The sequence below is a fragment of the Panthera leo genome, chromosome A1, assembly GCF_018350215.1.
Source record: "Panthera leo isolate Ple1 chromosome A1, P.leo_Ple1_pat1.1, whole genome shotgun sequence".
Taxonomy (NCBI): domain Eukaryota; kingdom Metazoa; phylum Chordata; class Mammalia; order Carnivora; family Felidae; genus Panthera; species Panthera leo.
In genome coordinates this window covers 123,773,178-123,790,329 of record NC_056679.1, presented here as the reverse complement: position 1 = coordinate 123,790,329, position 17,152 = coordinate 123,773,178, and the positions used below count along the sequence as shown (strand labels likewise).

Below are 17,152 nucleotides of genomic sequence, written 5' to 3'. Positions count from 1 at the left end.
CTGAAGTAGGCTCCAGGCTCTGAACTCTCAGCCCAGAATCTGATGCGGGCTCAAACTCATGAATTGTGAGATCATGACCTGAGCCGAAGTTGGACGCTTAACCAACTGAGCCACTCAGATGCCCCTAAATAATGATATTTTGAAGATGCATAATAAATCAAAATAAAAATTCCACTCCTTGTCCTTGTTGGGTTGTCTGTGGACTTGAGTGGATTTACTGATAAACCCATATCTATCTCCTTAAAGACAGAAATTTTGTCTTGCATGTAGCGGTATACTATAATCCAATTCTGACGGTAACCACCCAGAATTGGCATTAGATTCCACTAGTTTAAGGTCATAGTCTCCAAAAAGACTGTCCTTACTTTAGTTGTCAGATGTAAGTTTGAGGGTCCGCAGGTCACCCACACTTCTAACCAACTGGCTACAAATCTAGAGGATTTCCATGACTTTCTACCCCTACAAGACTGCCCTCACTTGAGATAGCAGTCACAGGTTTGGGGGTCTCCAGGCCACCTATACTTCTCATCAATCTACTACAAATTTGGAGGCTCCCAGGACCTCAAGTTCCCTTGAGGGAACCCTTGAGGTTCCCTTAACCCTCAAGAAATGGGGTTAGGGGAAGCCTGAATGCAGAACTTCTCTGCCCTCTCCCAGTGGAATCAAGGCTTGTCGCCCTTCTAGCACTCTGATGGATTCATCAAGCTTCAACTGTCTGGTGTTTTTATTGGGGTTTCGGGGTTTCATTTATTTCATTCATATTTGATTAGGTATGATTTACTGAATCATCGGCCATCTGATTAAGCCTCAGTCTTCAGTCCCTTTGGCTTCCTTATGGCTCTAAGCTCCATCCCTCTGATCACTTGGTTGATCTTTCTGGTGACCAGGACCCTACTGTGAGTCATCTTGTCAGCATAAACTCAGGTGTGATCTAACAGGTTCATGAATAACAAAGATACTCCTGTGACTTAGGAAATCCCAGGAATTTAGTCTCCTCTTAAGAGCCAGAGACAAAGGCCAAATTCTGTGTTATAGACACATCTTTCTATCTTTAACTCTATGGACTTGGTGTCTTGAACACAATTCTGCACTCAGATGTTGATAAAGAGTAATCTTTTTAAATTTTTTTTTTTAACATTTATTTATCTTTGAGACAGAGAGAGACAGAGCATGAACAGGGGAGGGGCAGAGAAAGGGAGACACAGAATCCGAAGCAGGGTCCAGGCTCTGAGCTGTCAGCACAGAGCCCGACGCGGGCCTCGAACTCACGGACCGTGAGATCATGACCTAAGCCGAAGTCAGACGCTTAACCGACCAAGCCACCCAGGTGCTCACCCGATAAAGAGTAATCTTAAGAAGAAGTTTTAGGTTTTCCTTTTCTTTCAGTCTCCCAAGTAACGTTTACTGAGGAATTTGATGTTTTGTCCCTTACACGATTTCTATTATTAAAACATAATGCTGACCCTTATTAAAATGGTGATGAAGACTTTATTCAAGATTATTGCAATAGGAACAAGAGATGGAGTTCATCTCTGAATACAACAGAGGCAGACAGTGTGTGAATATCAGGAGATGGAAAATTACTAAGAGAATACTTCAAGGGTAGTGGGATTCCTGCAAAACTGACCTGACAGGATTCTTGTTCAGGGTATACCAGGAGCTTTTCATGCTATGTTTGAAAGAGGTAATGTGTAAATTTGGTATATTAATGATTATACATCCATTTAACAGAACACTTGAAAATATTTTGATAAATCTCAATTTATATTGGATGTACTTAAAGGTAAGAAAAGTTACATAAATATTGAGTATACACTGCTGATTATGAAAACTGAAGTTCTCTTAGTTTCATAGTAGCCAAACTTACTGAATTTCACTGTTGTTTTCCTAAATGCTATGTCTTTTTAAGGGATTCATTGGAAAAAATATCTTGTCATAAAATCTTAAAAATAGTTTCAGGGATTGTTATGGAATGCCTTTGCTAAAGTTAAGGGATGAAGAACTATTGCTTCACATGCTGGGCACAGCTCTACTAAATCAGTGGACATTATTTTCTAACTTAAATAGGTTGAATGTTATTTCAAGACGAGAAACCTGATTTTTGAGAAGCCCTAAAATCTACTACATGAATTTCATCAATGAATTATATGTGAGAAGAATATTGAAATTAAAATGTTGATTTTGCTTACCATAGAAATTAAGTCGTCTTACCATATAAATTGCTTTCAGAGTTCTATTTCCTCACCACACTTAGATCTCTTTATCACCCCTCACTTTTTCAAGCAGAAAGGACATAAATTTTTATTTAAATGTTTATTTGTTTTTGAGAGAGCTAGACACAGAGCACAAGCTGGGTAGGGTCAGAGAGAGAGGGAGATACAGAATCTGAAGCAGCTCCAGGCTCAGAGCTGTCAGCACAGAACCCGATGGAGGGCTCAAATCCACTAACCATGAAATCATGACCTGAGCCAAAGTTGGACGCTTAAGCGACTGAGCCACCCAGGTTCCCCAAAAGGGACATAATTTAATTTGGTGAACACTGAGTTGGCAAAATGGCCAAATACAAATGTATTTTTGATAGATATAATGACATTAGTATGCAGTTATATTAAGATATATAAAAAGGTCAAATTTATCTTTTTTACATTTGTTTTATACAGTTTATTTTGAGAGAGCGAGCGAGAGAGTGATTACAAGTGGGGGAAGGGCAGAGAGAGAGGCAGAGAGGGAGAGGGGCAGGAAGAGAAGGAGAGAGAATCCCAAGCAGCGACTGTGCTTTCAGTGCAGAGTCCAACACGGGGCTTGATCTCAAAACTGTGAGGTCGTGACTTGAGCTGTAATTAAGAGACAGATGCTCAACTGACCGAGCCACCCAAGCGCCCCAAATTTATCTTCTTTATGTTAACTCTCAACCTTTTTGTAAAACAGACCATTTTTATTTTGCAAACTTTTCATCTCTGAATGTATGAAAATATTTGCATAGCAATACTTGTATTTTTTTCATTATGGACTAAAGAGTCTGAAGGCAGAGTATGTCAGTATGACTTATTTTGGAAGTATCATCTGACATACTTAAGATAAAAGTGTAAGCATTTGGGGTGCTTGACTGGCTGAGTCAGTGGAGTGTGCACGAGGTGATGAGTTCAAGCTCCATGTGTGGCATGGAGTTTACTTAAAAAAAAATGTAAGCATTTGTGTTAGTATTTCATTAATTTATTTTTTTCTTTCATAAATAGTATTTTGAAAACTATAGATGGGGATGTTATATACGTTTTTTTAGGTTTTAAGAAATTGGTTAAACTCATGACCCTGTGTCTTTGAAAATTTTTTTGTAATTAAAAATAAATTTATACCTTGGATTTGGCAATGAGTTTTTAGGTAACAATACCAAGAGCATGGTCCTTGAAGTAAATAATGGTAAGTTTGGCTTCATTAAAATTAAAAATTTCTGCTCTGTGTATAGTATAGTAAGACTGAGGGAAAATATTTACAAAACACATATCTGGTGAAGGACTTTATTTGAAATATACAAAGAACTCTTAAAACTCAACAATATGTAAATAAATAGCCCAATCAAAAAGTAGGGAAAAGATCTGAACAGTCACTTCACTGAAGTAGATATTATATAGATGGCAAATAAACATGAAACAATGGCCAGTATCTTAGTTCGTTAGGGAATTGTAATTTAAAACAATGAGATACCACTATACACCTATTAGAATGGTTAAAATTCAAAACACAACAGCAACTGCTGGTGAGGATGTGGAGCAACAGAAGTTCTCAGTCATTGCTGTTGAGATTGTAAAATGCTTTAGCCACTTTGGAAGATAGTTTGTCAATTTCTTGGAAAAGTAACCATAATCTTATCATATGATCTAACAGTCGTGCTTCTAGGTATTTATCCAAATGAATTAAACATTTTATGTCCACAGAAAATCATACAGTATTTACAGCAGGATCTTTATTCATAATTGCCAAAACTTAGAAGCCACTGAGATGTCCTTCAGTAGGTGAATGGATAAACTGTGGTATGTTCATATGATGGAATATATACAGTGTTAAAAAGAAATGAGCTATCCAGCCATAAAATGACATGGAAGAACCTTAAATGCATAATGTGAAATGAAAGAAGCCAATCTGAAAAGACTACATACTATATAATTCCAACTATATGACATGCTGAAAAAACTCTGGAGACAGCGAAATGATCTTTGGTTGAAAGGGGTTTCAGAGGAAGGATGAGGGATTGGTGTACAGAAGGTTTTGGGGACAATGAAACTCTTCTGCATGATGTTTTTGTGGTGGATGCCTGTCATTATGTGTTCATCAAAACGCATAGAATGTACAACAGAAAGAAACCCTAATGTGAACTATAGAGTTTGGTTAATAATAATATATCCATAATATATCCGTATTGGTTCATCAGTTAAAGACATTGATAATGGAGGGAAATTAACGGTTGTGGTTGTGGAGAGGGAATGTTCCTGCTCAGTTTTTTTTTTTTTTTAATCTAAAATTGCTCTAAAAGATAGAGTGTATTAATTAAAAAAAAATGTTTAAAGAAAAAAATTTGTTCATCAAGTCTAGTGAAATGTCAGTGTTCTTTGGCTAAATATTAGTAATGATTGCTAAAAATGATTATCCTTGTAGTTAATGAATATTTATATATTCATTGCTAGGAGTAGGATTATATGGTAGGAAACTAAAATTTCAGGGCTACGCTTCATCTTATTTATGTTAACTCATAGGAGTATTTTGACTTCAGATTATTGGTTCCCAGGAAAGGAGTTCAAAATTGGTTGACAGTTTAATAAATAAAATAAAATGTTTTACTTTATGACTTAGTCTGGCAAAGACTTAAATTTAGAAAACATGACAGTTACTTACAAATTCAGTGCAAGCTTTCAGTTTTTATAATGAAAAAATAAGGAAACAAGTCTTGTGACACAGTCCGATAATTAAGAGAATACATGTGTGGGAGATGTTTAGTACATTTTATGTAAGGGATCATTGCTGTTTCAGGTTTTATTATGTAATAAAACTCAAATAATTTAAAAATTTTTTAGCATCCTGAAAACTAATAGGTTGAATTTAGAAGCTTCTTTTCATAGTGAAGATGTTATCTAAATACAGGTTCACAGTCCATTATCCCAAACTCTTGGAGTCAAAACTTTTTGAATTTTTGAAAGGTTGTGTGATTTGTATATCTTATGTAGTGTTCTCAGCAAGAGTCTAACACATATTCAAAGACCTTAATATCTGTATAATGAAATATGACTAGTCCCAATTAAGTGAGGTAAATAAGGACCAGAGTCATTCCTTCATTTGTTCAGGTTGGATTTGGATACCAAATGTTAGGAAAGAACTAGGATTTTGAGGGCCTGGGATCTTAGAGTAAAGGATCTTTAAGCCCTTTAAAGAAAGCTGACTTAAAATTATTTAATTTCTTGGTCATGTTACGTGGTTACTTTAAACAAATATTTGAAAATCCTAAATTTAGTTTTTGTTGAAAACAGGACTTATGTTTAAAAATGTAAGCTTAAAACTGCTTATGTGAAACTAACTCATTTGTGATGGGAGTGCAGGATTGGTGATGTAAGTCCTAAAAAATAAGTGTATCCAATGCAGTAGAGGGATTTTGAATACTACCTTATTCAGTAATTGTGAAGCATGAGCAAAAATAGTGTCTGTAAAGAAGTCACTCGTGAAACATTTTGGTGTTTCCTGTAGCTATAAATAGTTTATGTCATTGTATCTGGCTTTCTACAAGATCACTTAATATTTTATTGTAGCCAAATTCCTGTGGGCTCCTTCTTTAAATAAGAATTAGAAGAAATTCTCCAACATTTTTATTAATTATTTTTAAGCTTTCATATTTGGAATGAGAATGAGAAAGGGTCTTAAAAATGACAATTTGCTGCTTTTATCATGAACCTGTGTTTCTAACATGACAAGAAATAGAATTCTGTATTACTTGTAGAAACAACACTTGTGTTTTTACTTGTGGTTTTGGCTTGTGAACAGTCAACACCAGTTCAGAGCATTGTGTCCGAATAGCTTCTTTTTGGAAAGCAGGTCCCAGTTGCTGCCTTATCAGTAGCTGCTCACCGCAGTGGGTAGCAGCAGAGAGGAGTCTTTTTAATTAAGCTACTTTCCAATAGCTCTTCCACAGGTGTGGTTGTCTTGGCTTAGAGGGTGGGGGTGGAAATCCAATTTGTGATCTTGTTGTATCTAGAGGGATTATAAACAGAGGTCACTGGCAGGGCAAGAAAAGTGGGATGCATGGTCTAGTGATTCAGTGATTTTCTCAGTAGAACATGTGGTAGTTTTGAAGCACAGTGTACAAGTTGTGTGTTTAGTTAAATACACATACGTGTTCTATACATTCTTACACTTGAATGTTAATCTTCTGATATACCTAAAAGCATTCTTCGAGGAGCTCTCAAAATTTGAGAGAGAGAGAGAAAATATTTCTGTATAATTTTTATATAATTTCTCTGTAACTTGGGGGTGGGGAGTATACCCTTGTTTAATTTTAGCAGATTATCTGTTACCTGTTATCTCCAGCGTGGAGATTATTTCTGCTTCATGTGTCCCAATAAGAAAATCATGGGGCAAGGAGATGAAAAGAGTAACTGACTGGGTGCCTGGGTGGCTCAGTTGGTTAAGGGTCCGACTTCAGATTAAGTGATATCTCACAGTTTGTGAGTTAGAGCCTGGCAGAGGATTCTGTGCTGACAGCTCAGAGCCTAGAGCATGCTTCAGATTCTGTGTCTCCTTCTCTCTGCTCCTCCCTCGCTTGTGTGCGCGCGCGCTCTCTCTCTCTGTCTCTCTCTCTCCCTCTCATAAGAAATAAATAAACTTAAAAAAAAAAAGAGTAACTGGAAAGGCATCCATTTTGTTTACTATAGAATTTTGCTTATTCTCTTTGAAATTATTGTAGTTTGGCTGCTTATTGTTTGGCTTAGAATTTTTTCCTATAGGGTAAATGGAAGGCTGTGTTCTTTTGTGGCTTTTGTGTATGAATTATTACAATGTTAGAGATTTTTAAAAATCTCCTCCTAGCAGTTCTCTGAGGCTTGTAGGTGTTTTTCCTTTATAGCTACCAAAGGGTGGAGTTGGGATATTAACCTCAAATCTACCTTACTCTGTAGATCACATTCTTTTTGACAGTACTTCATTGTCTTCAGTGTGGAGTGGGTCTGTTTTGATGAAAGTGGGTAAGCCCAAAAGAGTTTTTTGATTTGATTTTGATTTTGATTTTCTTTTATTAGTTGTAGTTATAAATGTGAATGTGAATCAAGGTGGTGAAGATTAGATTAGGGAAGAGTGGCAGGAAGCTTGGGTTAGTGATAGCCACTAAACCTTTCAGTGAAGCTTGTCTGTCTATGTTGACTTTATCTGCTGGAACAGTTTCTGAATCCTCATCTAAACTCTTTTAAGAGTGAAAATGTGAATCTAATTCTTTGCTCCATTCCTGAAATTCAGTGTGACTTTATGTAAGTCACTTAATCTGTTCATATGTATTTCTCTAACTTGAAAAAGGATGCTTTTGTGTCTATCAGAAAGCCATGAGAAGAGGGCTTGTTTCACTGATGCAAACATCATACTGGTTTCAAAGTCTGACCTTGTTCTTAAGGATAGGGTTAACTGATTTTGCTCCTAGTATAATATGTAAACCACTTTGGTGTTGTATTTTGGAGAAAGGTACTCTCAATTATTCACCTTTTAAGTGGAAGCAAAATGCTTTGCATGTATTTTTTTTCCTCAATCGTTTCCCATTGTCTAACTTTACTACTTGTTTAGGGCTTTCATAAACTTTACTGTAGACCTTTGAGCAACTCTAGAAGAACATCTGGTGGTTTATTGTACTTGATATAGTTCAGTAGCCTCCTTGAGAATTTTTGAAGAATAAGCTGATCCTCCCCCTCCCCAAATTTGGTAAGAAATTGTCAGTTCCCTTAACTTTTCAACTTCAAAGATCCAGTTCATTGTCTGTTTCAGCCATTTAACTTCTAATTTTTTTTTAATATAATTTATTATCCAATTTGGCTAGCATTACAGTGTGTAAAGTGTGCTCTTGGTTTTTGGGGTAGATTCCCATGGTTCATCACTTACCTACAACACCCAGTGCTCATCCTAACAAGTGCCCTCCTCAATGCTCATCACCCATTTCCCCCTTTCCCCCAACCCCTCACCCACTCTCAGTTTGTTCTCTGTATTTAAGAGTCTCTTATGGTTTGCTTCCCTCCCTCTCTGTTTGTAACAATTTTTTTGCCCTTTCCTTCCCCCATGGTCTTCTGTTAAGTTTCTCAAGATCCACATATAAGTGAAACCATATGATATCTTTCTCTCCCTAACTTACTTCACTTAGCATAATACCTTCCAGTTCCATCCACGTTGCTGCACATGGCAGGATTTCATTCTTTCTCATTGCCAAGTAGTATTCCATTGTATATATAAACCACATCTTCTTTATCCATTCATCAGTTGATGGACATTTAGGCTCTTTCCATAATTTGGCTATTGTTGAAAGCACTGCTGTAAACATTGGGGTACATGTGCCCCTATGAATCAGCATCAACCGTTTAACTTCTGTGATCATGTCCTAGTTGATGCCATTTCCGATAACTTAAAACCCTCCACAGTTTGAGTTTTAAGGATTCTGCTCTCTAATCATCACCTTGATGGAAACAGTTCCTGTCAGTCACCAGCAGTTTATAAATTGTTAAGTCTAGTGGTCTTTATCTTACTTGATCTATTAGCAACATTAAAAAAAAACACTTAAAAATGTTTTATTTTGAAATAATTTTAGACTCTCATACGAGTTACGAAAATAGTTCAGAGTTCCCTCTTCCCTTGACTTAACTTCCTCCAATGATAACTTGTTTGATAACTGTGATAAAATTCTGAGTATTATTAACTAATATACACTCCTTAATCAGATTTCACCAGTTTCTACATGCAGTTTTTTGGTGTGTGTGTGTGTGTGTGTAAAATTCTATGACATCACACGTATAGACTCGTGTAACTGTTCAGAACTGTTGATCACCCCAGAGAAACTCCCTCAGACTGTTTCTTACTAGTCACACCCTCCCCCAGTCCCTAATACTTGACAACCAGTGATTTATTCTGCATCACTATAATTTTGTCAATCATGTTATATAAATGGATTCATGCAGTATATATCCTTTTGAAATTGACCTTTTTTTTTTTTAATCCCTGGTATGCCCTTAAGATCTGTATAAGTTGTTGAGCGCATTGATAATTGATTTTTTTAACTTTTGAGTAATACATGAATGTATCGCAGTTTATTTTTCTGTTTGTCTGAGGGACATCTTGGTTATTTCCAGTTTTTGACTATTACAAGAAAAGCTCTATGAGGTTCATTTTTTTGTATCTGTGTATGGATGATCAATTATTTATTCCAACATCATTTGCCATAAAGACTCTCCTTTCTCCATTAAATTGCTTTTGTACCTTTGTAAACAACAACAAAAAAATAGTTGGCTATACTTGAATGGGTGAATATAAGTTTTCATTTTTCTAGGGTAGATACCTAGTAGTGGAATTGCTGAGTCTTTTAATAAATGTATGTTTAAATTTCTAAGAAACTGCCAAACTATTTTCTGCATCATTTTACATTCTTAACAGAAATGTATAGTCCACTAGTTCTGCATCTTCCCCAGCACTAATGTTGTATTTTTATTCTAGCCACTTTTTTTTTCCTTTTTTTAATGTTTGTTTATTTTTGAGAGAGAGAAAGACACTGAGTGGGGAAGGGACAGAGAGAGAGGGAGACATAGAATCTGAAGCAGGCTCCAGGCTCTGAGCAGTCAGCACAGAGCCTGATGCATGGCTCTAACTCAAGAACAGCAAGATCATGACCTGAGCTGAAGATGGACATCCAGCCCACTGAGCTACCCAGGCGCCCCTATTTTAGCTATTCTAATTGGTGTGTAGTGATGTGTCCTTGGGACTTCAGTTTGCTTTTCTCTGATGGCTATTGATGTTGAACGTCTTTTCATGTGGTTGCTGCATACCCATGTATCCTCTTTGGTGAAGTGTATGTTCAGTTTTTTGCTCATTTTCTGTTGAGATTTTTATTTATTATTATTATTATTATTATTATTATTAATATTTTTAACTGTGGATCTTCATTTATTCTGGGTGCGTAAAGTCTTTTGTTGAATATGTGATTTGCAAGTATTTTTCCCCAGTCTGTATCTTGTCTTTTCAGTCTCTTAAATGTCTTTTGAGAGTAAAAATTTTAAATTTTGGAGTATCAAGTTTACTGGTATTTTTTTCTTTTATAGACTTGCGTTTTTGGTATTATGTCTAAGAATTCTTCACTTAATCCTATTACAGAGACTTTTAAAAATATTTTCTTCTAGGGGTGCCTGAGTGGCTCAGTTGCTTAAGTATCCGACTCTTGATTTCAGCTCAGGTCACGATCTCACAGTTTGTGAGATTGAGCCCCACCTTGGGCTCCACACTGGGCATGGAGCCTGCTTAAGATTCTCTCTCTCTCTCTCTCTCTCTCTCTCTCTCTCTCTCTCTCTCTCTCTCCCTCCCTCCCTCCCTCCCCCTCCCTCCCTCCCCCCCCTCCCTCTCCCTCTCCCCTTCAGCCCCTCCCCTGCTCACACTCTCTTTCTCTCTCTCAAAAAGATGTTCTCTTCTAAAAGTTTAGAGCTTTCTGTGTTGTTCTGTATATCTCTGTGATCCATTTTGTGTAAAGTTTTATATGAAGTAAGAAGTTAGATTGAGGTTCATTTTTTTTATGTGTGTATGAATAACCAATTGTTTGAATATCATTTGCTGAAAAGACCCTCCTTTGTCCACTGACTGACTTTTGTACCTTTGTAAAAAAAAAAAAAAAAAAGTTGGCTATACTTGTGTGGATATATTTCTGGACTTTGTTCTTGCTTTATATATATATAGATATAATATATAGATATAGACATAATATCTATAGATATAGATATAGATTTCTATATATAGATATCTATATATAGAGAGAGATATATATATATCTATATATAGAGAGATAGATATACATATCTATATATAGAGAGATATATATAGATATCTATAGATATAGATATATATAGATATCTATATCTATATCTATAGATATCTATATCTATATATTATATCTATATCTATCTATCTATATATATATATCTTTCCTTCCTCTTATACCACATGTCTTACTGTAGCTTTATTTTGGGTGGTAAAAATATATATTGAGTAGCTAAAAATCAAATGGAGAAAAAAATAGGTACATTTTTCTCAGTAAATTTCAGGAAGTGTGAGTCCTCTAGCTTTGGGTTTTTTTTTTTTTTTTAGACTTGTTTTAGCTGTTTCCCTTGTCTTTCCACATAAATTTTAGAATCAGTGTATCTACAAAAAAAATATGGCTGGAATTTTGATAATAATTGCATTAAAGCTGTAGCTCAATTTGGGGAGAATTGACATCTTGAACTTGTTATATCTTCCAATCCATGAAGATGATGTCTTTCTATTTATTTAGGAAAAACAGTCCTTCATCAGTGTTTTGTTGTTTTCAGCATATAGATCCTACATATACTTACTTAGGTTTATAACTTAGTATTTAAGTTTTTTGAACTGTTATTAATGGTATTGTTGGCTTCTAATTGTCCATTGCTACTATATAGATTGTGATTGACCTTGCTACACACACACACTAGTTCTAGGAGTTTTGGGATAGATTCTTTGGGATTTTCTATACTCCCCTACTTTTAATTCAGCCTTACTGGCTGCCTTTTCTCTTTATTCTTTTCAAGTTCCTTCTCCTCCTGACTTTTTAATTTTGGAGTGCTCTGGGTATCAGTTCTTTGGTCTTCTTTTCGATCTGTACCAATTTCTTGGTGATCTCATCCAGTTTCATAGCTCTGAAAACCACCTCTGTGACAAATTTATATCTTCATTTTGGACCTCTCCCTCAGTGGGCTTACTGGCTAACTGTCTACTGGATAGGTCTACTAATGAGCACCTCAAACTCAGTACATCCAAGTTTCAACTCTTGGAGCTATCTGTTGCCCGCTCTGATATTCAGTCTCCAATATTCCCTGTCTCAATTAATTTAACTTTATTATTATTATTTTTTAAGATTTTATTTTATTTTATTTTATTTTTTTAAGTAGGCTCCACACCCAGTGTGGGATTCAAGCTCACAATCCCAAGATCAAGAGTCACATGCTCTACTGACAGAGCCAGCCAGGCACCACCCCCCCCCCCCCCCCCTCACCCCTTCCCCAAGTTAATTTAACTTTAAACTTTTGGTCTCTCACATGGTAAACTTCAGCGTCATTCGTGATTCCTCTTTTATCACACTTATATCCAGCCCATCCTTCATTAAATACTATTGGCTCTACTTTCAAAATGAATCCAGGGGTGCCCGGGTGTCTCAGTCAGTTAAGTGTCTGACTTGGGCTCCAGCTCGGAGCCTGCAGCCTGCTTTGGATTCTGTATCCCTCTCTCTCTCTGTCCCCTCCCTGCTTGCTCTCTCTTTTTCTCTCTCTCTGAAAAATAAATAAACATTAAAAAAAAAATAAAGGGCACCTGGGTGGCTCAGTCACTTGAGTGTCCAGCTTTGGCTTAGGTCATGATCTCACAGTTCTTGAGTTAGAGCCCCTCATCAGGCTCTGTGTGGACAGCTAAGAGCCTGGAGCCTGCTTTAGATTCTGTGTCTCCCTCTGTCTCTCTGCCCCTTTCCTGTTCTGTCTCTCTCTCTCTCAAAAAGAAAAAAAAAAATCAACCAAAATGAATCCAGAACTTGACCCTATAAGATCTGTGCTGAATCTTGGTTCCTCCTTGCCTCAAACTAGTGCCTGGTACAGAGTAGTAGGAACCCACTTAATTGTTGAATGATTGCTTGTTTATTAAAGAAATGGTACTCAAGGCTTTGAGATTTTACCTTCTCTATTTGAATTATAATATCCCTTAATGTTGACAAAAATAAGTTATTTTTATATCTTCCTTAAATTTCTTGAATTCATAAAACTTCTGTTACAGACGGAATTCTTTAACATTTTGATTTGTATACAGAATTGTGTTCAAATGTAGTTAATACTAAGCTTTTCAGAGTTCTTTCTTTAAGATTTAGTGGTAGTTTTAAAATAGGAAAATGTTCTAGTTTCGGTTAATTTAAGTTCTAATTTATTGTGTTGGTTAAATTATTTTTAATTTTTAAAAAAACCATCTCTTCAGTAAAGATTAATATTAATGAAATATACTCATATCAGTGCTCTGTTAACATGAGGGTATGTTATATATAAGGTGACTGTTCTGAATTGTTTACAGCAAAAGAAAGATTCAGTGCTTTAAAAAAACTGATCTTCATTTCCTTTTCTTGACTCTTGTTTTTTGGTGTAGTTCAGTAATTGTTTTTGTTTCTAGTTCATTCCCTCTCTTTCCCAAACTTTATTTTATCACGTACTCCCATGTACCCAAGTACACTTTATTATATGTGTGAATGGGGCAGAGTGCCTTCACAGGTTCTCTTGAATAGTCACCACGGTTTCGTTCTCGTTAAATTTTTTTTTTTAATGTTTACTTATTTTTGGGAGAGAGAGATGCACACACAACACAAGCAGGGGAGGGGCAGAGAGAAGGAGACCCAGAATCTGAAGCAGACTCCAGGGTCTTAGCTGTCAGCAGAGAGCCTGATGTAGGGCTCTAACCCACGAATCGTGAGATCATGACTTGAGCCGAAGTCAGAAGCTTAACCAACTTAGCCATCCAGGCGACCTCATTCTCTTTAAATATATGCAGAAGGAAAAGAAATTAAGCATTGACATATTCTTTTTATTATCTTTTTAAGTACGATTATATTTTAGGTCCTCACTAGCATCTTTGGCAACTGGTATTTTCAAAATTGACTCTTTCCTACTTGGAATTTTCCCCATTGGTAAGTAAACAAAGGTATATTTTCAAATGACTTAATAAAGAAGGTAGACTAAATGAACACACACCTCCAGGGGCACCTGGGTGGCTCAGTTGGTTAAGTGTCTGACTCAGGTCATGATCTACCAGTCTGTGGGTTCGAGCCCTGCATCAGGCTCAGTGCTGACAGCTCAGAGCCTGGAGCCTCCTTCAGATTCTGTGTCTCCCTCTCTGCTCCTCTCCCACTAATGCTTTGTTTCTCTCTGTCTCTGTCTCAAAAATAAATAAACATAAAAAAATTTTAAAAAACAGTGTGAGGTATCAAAAATAATAATAGACCCATTATCCTGCAGTTTAGTCTATACCTTTCGGTTCTTTACATTTCCTGTCTCCATCTCCATCCTTCCCTTCTTGTTCAGGAATTAGGAGAAGAATATGATCATTGAGGTATTTCACAAAAGGACATCATTCTCTCTCTGTTTGGTGGTATCTTATATCTCCCAGTGGGGTCTGTTCATGTTCCAGGCTGTTGAGGTATGGTGCCTGACATCTTTGTGTCAGGATTTTTCAGACTGATGCCTAATGCTCTTAGCCTTGGGGCAGTGTACCCCTTAATGATTTGCTGCTGTGGACTCAGGAGTTTCATGCCACTCTTTCCTGAGCATCAGATAGTTTTATATCCCTGTAATGTAGTACCATTCTGTAGTAAAAAGGAACAGGATCTCAGTCTATGCTACACCATGGATGAACCTTAAAACATTATTTTATGGAGGCATTTGTGTAGTTTTCACTATTAGAAGAGCTCCCTTTATAGTAAAAAAGTTCTTTTTTTCAAACTTGTTTTATTTTTTATTTTTTAAAATTTACATCCAAATTAGTTAGCATGTAGTGCAACAATGATTTCAGGGAACAGATTCCTTAGTGCCCCTTACCCATTTGTCCCATTCCCCTCTCACAACCCCTCCAGCAACCCTCTGTTTGTTCTCCATATTTAAGAGTCTCTTATGTTTTGTCCCCCTCCCTGTTTTTATATTATTTTTGTTTCCCTTCCCTTATGTTCATCTGTTTTGTCTCTTAAAGTCCTCATATGAGTGAAGTCATATGATATTTGTCTTTCTCTGACTAATTTCACTTAGCATTATACCCTCCAGTTCCATCCACGTAGTTGCAATTGGCAAGATTTCATTCTTTTTGATTGCCGAGTAATACTCCATTGTATATACTCACCACATCTTCTTTAGCGATTCATCCATCAGTGGACATTTGGGCTCTTTCCATACTTTGGCTATTGTTGATAATGCTGCTATAAACATGGGGGTGCATGTGTCCCTTTGAAACAGCACACCTGTATCCTGTGGATAAATGCCTAGTAGTACAATTGCTGGGTCGTAGGGTAGTTCTGTTTTTAGTTTTTTGAGGAACCTCCATACTGTTTTCCAGAGTGGCTGCACCAGCTTGCATTCCCACCAACAATGCAAAAAAGATCCTCTTTCTGCATCCTCGCCAACATCTCTTGTTGCCTGAGTTGTTAATGTTAGCCATTCTGACAGGTGTAAGGTGGTATCCCATTGTGGTTTTGATTTGTATTTCCCTGATGATGAGTGATGTTGAGCATCTTTTCATGCGTTGGTTGGTCATCTGGATGTCTTCTTTGGAAAAGTGTCTATTATGTCTTTTGCCCATTTTTTCACTGGATTATTTGTTTTTTGGGTGTTGAGTTTGATAAGTCTTGATAGATTTTGGATACTAACCCTTTATCTGACATGTCGTTTGCAAATATCTTCTCCCATTCTGACATTTGCCGTTTAGTTTTGCTGATTGTTTTGTTTGCTTACAGTAAAAAAGTTCTTAACTACAGTTTCTCAGTTTTGCTGGACACCCTACCACCAGTCTTTCTAACTAACACTGTTGTTTATATCATGGTTTTGAGATTCTGAGTACTTGTGCAGAGGAAGTTAAAGATGGTGTGTGACCATGTTCTTATATTGTCTTTTCCTATCTCTGATAAGGGATGGAGAAGTGGTCTTGTGGTATTTAGTTGTTGGAAGTGGTGAGCTACCATATCACATACCCTCTTTTGAACTATGATAAGTATTCACTTGTAGAATGCTGTACTTACCTGTGGGTAAGTATGGGTTTACCATGCAGAAAATCTGACTCTCACATGGGCTAATATGACTAGCCACATGGGCATATTAAAAAGCAGAGTGTAGGAATGTAAAGGGGTAGAGCCATTTGGGAAAATAGTTTGGCAGTTTCTTAATAAGTTAAACATGAACCTAAAACAGAAATATATGCTATATGACTGAGCCATTCCATACTTAGGTGTCTACTCATTAGAAAGGAAAATCTATGTTCACACAAAAACATACACATAAATGTTTATAGTGGTATTAGTCATACTAGACAAAAACTGAAACAACTGAAATATCCATTAACTGGTGAATGGATAAACCAAATGTTGTATATACATATAGTATGATACTATTTAGCAATAAAAAAGGAACAAAGTACATGCTACAATGTGGATGAACCTCAAAAAATTATGCTGAGTGATGTGAGGACTTAGAAAATACTACATATAATATGATTCCATTCATTGGAAATGCTCAGAAAAGGCAAATCTATGTAAACACAGAAAACAGATGAGTGGTTGCCTGGGGTTGGTAGTGGGAGCAAGGATTGAATGCAAATGAGCTCATGAGAATTTTTAGGGTAATGAAAAAGTTCTAAACCTGGATTGTGGTGATGGTTGTGCAACTTTGTAAGTCTACCCAAATCACTGAATTATGTATTTAGAGTGGATGAATCTTATGGTATGTAAACTATACCTCAGTAAAGTTTTGTTTTGTTTTTTTCCAAAAGGAAATGAAAGTGAATTTTGCAAACTTAAGTATTAGGAGAAACATGGTTTGACGAATGTAGTCATCTGACTAATGATGAAAAGGGATTGTTTTGGAGATGTAATCTTTGAGGTAAAAGGAAAAGGGTGTTTGATTTACATTGACAAAAGGGTAAGTGGAACCCTTTTGCCTAGAAATGTACGGTTAATACTGAAGATAGCATCATAAGTCTTAAAATTTTGCACTTCTCCATATTTATGTACCCTGTGGCTGTTGGAGTAAATTGCTATTATGTAGAATAACCTTTTCGGAGCAGTTTGTCAAGGACCTTAACATTTATATCTGTTTGCCTACAATTCCACATAAAAAATATATTCTCGGGAAATAATTAGAACTGAAAA

General features: G+C 36.3%; 1 protein-coding gene across 3 annotated transcripts in view; it reads left to right on the top strand.

The window, feature by feature from the left end:
- The window catches only part of PLPP1 (phospholipid phosphatase 1), an 89,415-nt gene that overhangs the window by 33,597 nt on the left and 38,666 nt on the right, over positions 1 to 17,152 (top strand). The window contains exon 1 of one of the 3 annotated variants that reach the window (XM_042938928.1): positions 1,461 to 1,684. The exons of the other annotated variants lie outside the window; for them this stretch is intronic. Coding sequence (XP_042794862.1) covers positions 1,672 to 1,684 — 13 coding nt within the window. The 5' untranslated portion in view covers positions 1,461 to 1,671. Of the gene's footprint in view, positions 1 to 1,460; positions 1,685 to 17,152 lie in introns of those variants that run through there. 3 annotated transcript variants of the gene reach the window in all.